General features: G+C 42.2%; 1 protein-coding gene across 1 annotated transcript; it reads right to left on the reverse strand.

Annotated features, from left to right (window-relative positions):
• Positions 1-4130: 4130 nt before the first annotated feature.
• SLITRK2 (SLIT and NTRK like family member 2) lies at positions 4131-7974 on the reverse strand. The gene has a single exon (XM_032800108.2). The coding sequence runs from the start codon at positions 7868-7870 to the stop codon at positions 5294-5296; it is 2577 nt and encodes an 858-aa protein (XP_032655999.1). The 5' UTR covers positions 7871-7974; the 3' UTR covers positions 4131-5293.
• Positions 7975-8242: the final 268 nt, after the last annotated feature.

Below are 8242 nucleotides of genomic sequence, written 5' to 3' on the forward strand. Positions count from 1 at the left end.
ATTCTTGAACTCCTCTGGTCTGTAATATGATTAAAAGCCAACCGCTTCTCCATAATTTCTTCCATTCAAAATGATCTACTTAGTGTATTCACAAACAGGTCAATCATCCACTTCTAAAAAAAAAAAAAAAATAACTCTCTCATTAATCCACCTCTCTTATTATCCAGGATTAAAAACAAAAACATAGTCAAAATGATTGACCCCATGACAAGAAAAAATGAGGCAATCGATAATCCAAAGACTTTATGATCCCCTTCCTAAAGAAACATTTTTCTACTTCTCCTACAGAATGTTTTGAAAAAAGAATTAAAAACACAAACAAACAAACAGAAAAAACCCTGAGAAATGTCACATCTCCCAGAAAAGTTTATTTCTCTTTAATTTTTGGTAAATAGGAACACTTCCATTATGTTAATTGACATTTGCCATCTGCTATAGTGGTAATATGCAAAATCACAAACTGTATCAGTGATTAGCCTTGAAGAGCCTAAAAAGTTTCATTAATGTTTCCAGTATCTCATTTCACTCATGAGCAGTTTAAAATTATGACATTTGTATTCTGATGCAAGGTCAACATTCTTTTTTGAAGTGTTTCATTTTTGCAATTCGAGTTATCTTGACACAAATGGTTACAACGTAAAACTAAGAAAAAATGGCTCTCTTGTTTGTTTTTTATAAACTAAAAACAAAGAAAAAAGATTGATCTGCAATTCTCTGTAGATACAACAAAAAGAATTAATATTTGTAAGTGCTCTTCATCACAAAGTACCCAAATTCTACAGAGATCACTTTAGCCACCAACAAAATGCATCCACCTCAGGGGTGGAGTAAGGCAGATGTTTAACAATGCACAGCAACAACAGGCAACAGTTTAGGGACGGAAAGGAAGAATTCAACATCCAGTTGAAATTATAAGAGGGCATTAGGGAGGCAGAATGTAATTACTATGGTTTAAGATTACTAATCTGCCAATCCTTGTGCAGAACGTCCCTCAGCGAAGGCAGAGCAGTTCTTGAATTGGGTAACACATGTTAAATCCACTGTGGATGCAAAAGCATTACTCTGTTTTAGAAGCCTGCCAGCTAGCCTCTTCCAGCTGAAGAGGACCACACAGTAGCAGAGGAAGGGAAATGCTACATGCAGCTCCCTATAGTGCTAAGGTCCATGTGTACCATGAAGATTAAGCAGCAGTATCCAAGAAAGACACACACTGCTGCTGTCAAAGAAGGCAGAAAGAGGGTGACCTTGACTGCATAGGCAGAATCGCTCTCTTTGGCTCTGATTTCAGCAACAGGGAAATAGGGCAGAGGAAGAGCTTGTTTGCGAGGAAAGGGGGACAGCAGAGAAGGATCCATCTGAGGGGACAGCTTGATTCGGTGCTGGGAAAGAGCTTGCAGAAGGTGATTAGGCAGCTTGGAAGGCAAAGAGAGTTGAGGCGGTGAAGAAAACTGGGAGGAGAATAGCATCTTCAGGGGGGAAGGAAACAGATAACCTGGAGGTTTCAAAAAGGCACAAGCAGCAGAGAGTGGCATAGTGAGAGACAGCAAACCATGGCCCTTCTACAAATTGTTTCTTGTTGGGGAAAGAGGGGGGTTTACAATCTCAACCTCGAGCAATTACCCAAACTAGAAGCCGGTCAGAACGGGGGCACTAGCAAGCCCTGCTCTGCTGAAAAGTGCCACAGACACCAGTGACTGTAGTTTTCTCTATCTCCCTATAAATCAAATGAGCATTTAAAAATAAGCAAGCAGGAAAGACCGGCGCGTCACACATGCAATAGAATTTCTTCTAGGAGATGCCTGCCTAAGAACCATAAGCCAAATTCTATCCTCAGTTACACTGTTCCTTATACCCATCACCCCATGCACCAGGGTGTAAATCAGGGTACTGTTCGGCCTCATCAGGTGTTTGTGGTGGGTCAACTTCTGATAACCTTATTCAGATCTTACTTACCAGTAGCCCTATTGATTTAATGCTCTGTATCCAGAGAGACAAATGTGCAGGCAGGAATTTGGAAAATAGGTAGTCCTTTTTTCTGCACTGCAAACAGCTACATTGTTTTAGTACTGGGCCACCCTATATCACCCATCGTCTTTAATCTGGGGGCCATTCTGTCATGCTTTATAAATACATCAGTTTAACAGGAAAATAAACTCTTTTCATCTTATTTCATACAGAGACGGTCTTCCACTGATTTGGTCACTCTTTTTTCCACAAGTGAGCTCTGGAAAGGAGTGCTCAACCAGGGAGATCTTTTCAGATTGCTGCTAACAATGAGGCTGATACCAAGGCAGGCATCATCTCCTAGGAGCAAGAAGCAGTGCCACTGCTGCATAGCCAGGAAGGCCTACAGATCTTCAACAGGACAGCAGCTGAGAGGCACAACTTGTTCTATTAGAAGCAACCTTTTAACTGTTAAAGAAAAAGAAGTCTCTCAAACCTATGCAAGCTGTGAATAAAATTAAAGTTTAATAATATATAATAAACAAGATCCTAGAGTAAAAAATGCTTTGAAAAGTTTGCACTGATCAAAATGCATTTACTAAATAAAATACATTAATAGATCTAACAAAAAAATGTAAAGAAAAACAATACCTGAAAAATCTCTCTTTGCCATCAAGGCAAACCATGTGCAAAACTCAGGGAAGCAAAACAAACATCAAAACTGAACCATAAATAGCTACTAAAAGAATTCATAATCTGAGTGCTACCATGCTATTCTTAACCATTATAGAACAGAAAACCCAAATTTGCAGAAGACAAGGAAATTTAGCATTGGTTCTGCTCTGTTTGGGAGACGGAGGAAGACTATTTACTAAAGTACTACAGGTACAGAACAATGCCAGTCTTTGCAAACAGCACTAAAAGGGAATTTAGAAAGAGTTAATGCAGCCAAGTCCTTCACAAAACTGTCACTTTAAGTAATCCCTAAACCTAATTTTCCTAGTTTTCTCAGAAATATATCCATTTAGTTGTATCCTGTGTCACAGATCTAAAATGACACTACTGGCAGATCTCAAATAAGTACCTCACCCAAAGATGGATGCTATTCCAGGCAAATATTCCAACTTCAACTAATACGATAATACTTCTTCTCCTTCTTGAAATGAGACCATTTTGAAGGCTGATTCTTCAGTGGTTCACTGCAGCACTTCAGTTTTAAACCTGATCTAAACCTGAGCAGCAATAGAAGTTACGGCCTCTAAAGATAAACAATTGACATGTTAGCATATTAATGTACTCATATGTCACATAACTCACTAGAAAATGGTTTGCAGAATGACCCATATATTTGACCCTATACATGCAAACCTTGTTCACTTCTTAAATATAAAGCTACTTCCTGCTGGCAAAAGTCCTAATTAAAATAATACAGATTGTAGTCATTTAGAACCAAATTCTATTGCTTAAAGTTCCTCAAACTTGCAGATAATATATCATTAGTTATAGTAAAGCTTTAAAAATCAGTCAGCAGGGTCCACTTCAATCTCTGCATGATAATAAAGGATTATTATGTGGAGCAACCTATTTATGAAAAGGAAACAGTGTGCTTCTTTCAGACTCCATCAATTGCTTTAATAAGGAATTGAAAAGCCTGGCCTACTTTATATGCAGATCACCATCCCAGTTGCATAAGGATTTACAATAGACAAAACAAAACTTTTTGTTGTAAATAAGGGCTGTTTGTTGAAATCACACAATGTTTGAATCTAAAAATTATTTACAGGCTACTAAGGCTCTATAAAGTTTGTATATCTCACTTGTTAATTAAAATGTTTTCAATATTCTCCAGGAAGGAAAGAAATGTACATTTAAGAAGTTAAGGTAAAGATTCAAGTAACACAAGCCCAAGTCAAAGGCAGAACAGAAAACATATTGAATATGTTTACTGATGTTCTTATGAAAACCCATATTGAGATTAAAAGGCAATTGATTGATAAAGCCCTCTAAAAATTTAAACTACTGTACTTAGAAGGAGTTATTTAGCAGCTAGGTTAGGATTGTTGCACTGTTACTTTCTATTTAGACAGGGAAAAAATGAAATAGCTCGCAGTGCTGAAAGTGAGTATAATGTATCAATCAGTCTCAAACAGACTGAGGGGAGCCAGGTTCTAATCTCACTTTGGAAATTCTCTGAGAGTTTGTTTATTCATTTATATGTATGGCTGTGTGTTTAATGAGGTTGTGTGGCGACCCCTCCTGGTGTGCATGCTTATTTTAAAAGTACTACACCTGGCAAGAAAACAAACTGGTAATTTCAATTAAGATGTTAGAAAAATAAACTCTGTTGTTAAATGTATAAAAATATCTAATTTAATGCAGAAATATATGTTACAAGTAGAGTAATGTTTTATTAAGTATGAAAATAATCTTAAACCACTGAACATTATTGGCTGTGTTAGAGCTGCAGTGTAATGAATTAAGAAGGGACATTAATTGTTCAGTTCACTATGATGTCATGTTAAATGTCTTTTATTAATGAACTGTTACTCCCATCTGAGGCAGCTGATTACCTCTAGTCCATTGCTAAATCCTCTTAGTGGATTTCAATGAATCACTTAAACCAAACCCAAAGTGGGGAAAAAAACCCAAATAATTTACAGTTCAATATTTAAAGTCCTAGAACTACATTCCCTTAAATAAGGTCTGGCTTCCTAGAAATCAAGCAAGATTGTTTGATTTAATGCAGCTGACATATAGATCTATTTTACATTTTTTTTAATTTCAAAAATACAACACATTAAAATAGGTTCAATTTATCAAAGCTAAGAGCAACAATTAAGTAATAATGTACTTAAAGTGCAAAGGCACTTTAACACAAGAAAGTGATGCCCAGTGGCTATACTTGTAATTGAAACAGCAGTACTGTATATTATTATTTACAAAAAAAGAGTTATAGTCCAGGAAAAAGATCTTTGGAGATCTTCTACATAATACATTACCTTTCCACTTTTAATTGATGAAAAAAAAAAAAAGGCTCCCTTCCTGCCATCTCAAAAAAAAAAAGAAGAGAGAATTATGCAAAAATCTATTCTCGAAACATTCACTTGCAGAGACAGTTCCTAAGGGGAAGGGGAAAAAAAGAAAGATGTAGAAATAACTTAAAGAGACCTTTGCAAAAGCAACACCATACTTCCAGCATAGTATAAGGGGATTGAGTTTGCTTGTTATCAGAATTTAAAAAGTGGAAATGTTGAGAATGTAACAAATCACATTGGTATTGAGTTCGGAATCAATCAGGTTTGACTTTTAAGACTCTTTTAAAATGCCTCCTCCTCCCCCCAATCCACCCTCACAGCTGACTAATTGCAGTTTGTTTTTCCAGAACTTCGAGGTAGTCTGGTTCCGTTTGTACCTTTCCTTGCAGCAAAGGATGCTCGGGTTTAGACTGTTCTGCAAAATATTTCCTGGGAGTTCCATACAAAACAGTCTTATTTATCCTGTCCTGGTTTTGGCGTCTGGATTCGTAGGAAGGAGCAAACTGCCTTTTGGGTAAGGTGCAAAAGTTATAATGAACAATCCCTCCACTCGGGAGTTCCTTGACCCTCTCTGCAATGTTTTGATATAGCAGCTCTGGTTCCCTTGGCGAGGACTGCTTTTCCAGCAATTCAGCTGCACTGATTGTAAATGCAAGGCTGGCTGAGTCTTCCTTTTTGTGGTCAAGATTGCTATAGCTAAACTCATGGAGATTCCTGTAGTACGCAACCGGATCCCCTTCCTTCTGCATGTAGATAGGGTTTTGGCACATCTGCCCAACAGGAGGGGGGATGTAGTTATAAACGTGACCTTCAGTTTTATCGTGGCTCTCCATGTTGTAAGACCCATACTGCAGCTGAAATGAACTTATGTCTAAGTTGTTTGCGCTGTTGGGCACGCTTGGCACTCCCTTTCGGCGTTTCAGAACAAAGACAAACAAGCCTGCCCCAAAACAGACAGACAAGATAAACACAACCAGCAAGCCTAAAATTAAGACAGAGAGTGGAACTTCGGTGTGTATTTCTGGATAGGAGCTGGGTGAGACACTAAGGGACTGTGGTGTGTCTGTATTATGACTCACAGAGAAGAGAGTAGAATCTGATAGGTTGGGGTTCTCTGGACAGATGGCCTCTTTGCTCAGGAATTTCAGATGTTCTCCTGAGTGCTTAGCTGGAGATTCACATATGACCTCATTGATAACTACAGGGGGACCTGACTGCTGATTGTTCTGCTCAGTGACATGCTCTATCCAGTTCCTGAGCCCCATTATGTCACATGTGCAATCCCAAGGATTTTCTTGGAGGTCTATCTGAATTAAAGCCGAGAGCTGGTCAAGGACTCCTCTCACAGGCAAATGTGAGAAGTGGTTGTTCCTCAGATTGAGCCTTGTGAGGGAAGTACCACCAAACACATTATCAGGCAAAGACCTCAGCAAGTTGTTGTTCAGAAATAATAGATGAAGGTTACTCAGAGCATCTAAGGTGCGGGGCAGGATTTCCTTAATGACATTATACTCTAAGTAGAGATACTGCAAGCTCTGCAGTCCATTGAACATAGGAGGGTACAGAATTTCAAGATAATTACCATTGAGATAAAGTCTGCGTAAACTGGTGAGGTTTATAAAGGCACCTTCCTGTATCACTGCGATCCTGTTGTTTCCTAAATGTAACAAATCCAGAGAGCTGTATTCAAGGAGATCTGTTTTATAAATAACCTGTAGATAGTTACTTGTAAGGTAAAGTTTCTTTGGACTGGTGGGTTTGGGGTGGAGATCTGAGATGTTACTGATCTTTTTCTCTTGGCAGTTCACATTCAGACCATTGTCAGAGCTTTGTGAAGTGCAAACACAGCCACTTGGGCAGGTGATGGGCACAGGCGACTTGGTCTGGTAAACCATGATAGGTCCGAAAATTTGCCTGTCTTTTGACACCGTAACCCGAGGCGTTGGACGGTTCCTCATTTTGGGTGGACGGCTGGCTTTTGGGGCTCTGGTGGGGCTGATGGCAGGGTTGGCCGTCGGTGAGAGCCTCTGGATGTGCGTGTCTGAGTGGGAAGGGTGCTTTTCCCTCTGATGAGAGTCACTGGAACTTTTCCGAGGGCAGAGGTCTTGTCGGCTGAGCTGGGTCACATCTTTCCCATGCAGCCGGAAGGGTGTCTCGCAGACAATCTCCCCGACAAAGACAGTGATGGTGTCCAGCCAGGCTTTGAGGGGGAGCAGGTCACAGGTGCAGTTCCAAGGGTTCTCCTCCAGCTGGATCTCCATGATCCCACCAATGTGCTCCAGGACGCCGGCGAATGGCAACATCTTCAGCCTGTTCCCCCTCAGGTCCAGGTGCGTGAGCAGGACGAAGCGGAAGACGTTGCTGGGCAGGGACAGCAGGAGGTTGTCGTTGAGGATGAGCACTTTCAGCTTGTTGAGCTGGCTGAAGGCCCCGGCTTCGATGGAGCTGATGTAGTTGTAATCGGCCTGCAGGTATTCCAGGCTCTCCAGGCCCAGGAAGGTGTCCTCCCGTAGCACCTCCAGCCTGTTATTGTTGAGGTGCAGCCTCTTGAGGGTCCGCAGGCCACTAAAGGCCCCGACGCGGATCTCCTGCATGTCGTTGTTGCCCAAGTGCAGGGTCACGGCATTGGAAAAGTTGACAAACTCATTGGGGTGCAGGCGGGTGAGGGCGTTGCCACTGAGGAAGAGCTGGTAGATCTTGGAGGCGGGCGGCTGCAGTAGGCTGACTGTGGTGAAGCCTTTATTTTCGCAGTTGATGTTCAGCACGTTCTCCTTCTCCTCGCAGGGGCAGCGACTCCGGCTGCAAATGTCTTTGGCGGGCTTGCGGCTCTCCGTCGTGGGCGAGATCCCAGCCACTGTCAACACGCTGAGCAACCAGACCCCCTTCAGCATCTTTAGGCGCCGTGGGTCCCAGCTCCGGTAGCTACAGTCAAACCTGCAAGCAGGTGGGGAGGGGGAAGGAGAACCCCAATTAAGGAGGCCAGGGAAGGGGGGAGCAACAAGGCAGAGCAGGGCAAAAGCTCCCCCTCCTCCGTCCTTCCACTGGCCCCGGGGGACAGCTCGCCCTGCCCCAGCCCAGAGCGTCGTGTTAAGCCCCCCAAGTTAGCTGGACCCTCCCGTCCAGACTGGCTCAGCGCCCCCCACTCAGTGGCCCCCCACTAGCGGCAAGGACCCCCCCCAGCAGCTCCCCCACTCCCAGGCGGCTGCTCCTGCCCCGACTCCGGCCGGGCGGACCCCCCAGCCCCGCTCCCCGCCGCGGTACTC

Source organism: Chelonoidis abingdonii, chromosome 8, assembly GCF_003597395.2.
Source record: "Chelonoidis abingdonii isolate Lonesome George chromosome 8, CheloAbing_2.0, whole genome shotgun sequence".
Classification (NCBI taxonomy): domain Eukaryota; kingdom Metazoa; phylum Chordata; order Testudines; family Testudinidae; genus Chelonoidis; species Chelonoidis abingdonii.

Coding starts and splice junctions, on each gene's coding strand:
- SLITRK2 (XM_032800108.2), bottom strand. CDS start 7,870: ATGCTGAAGGGGGTCTGGTTGCTCAGCGTGTTGACAGTGGCTGGGATC.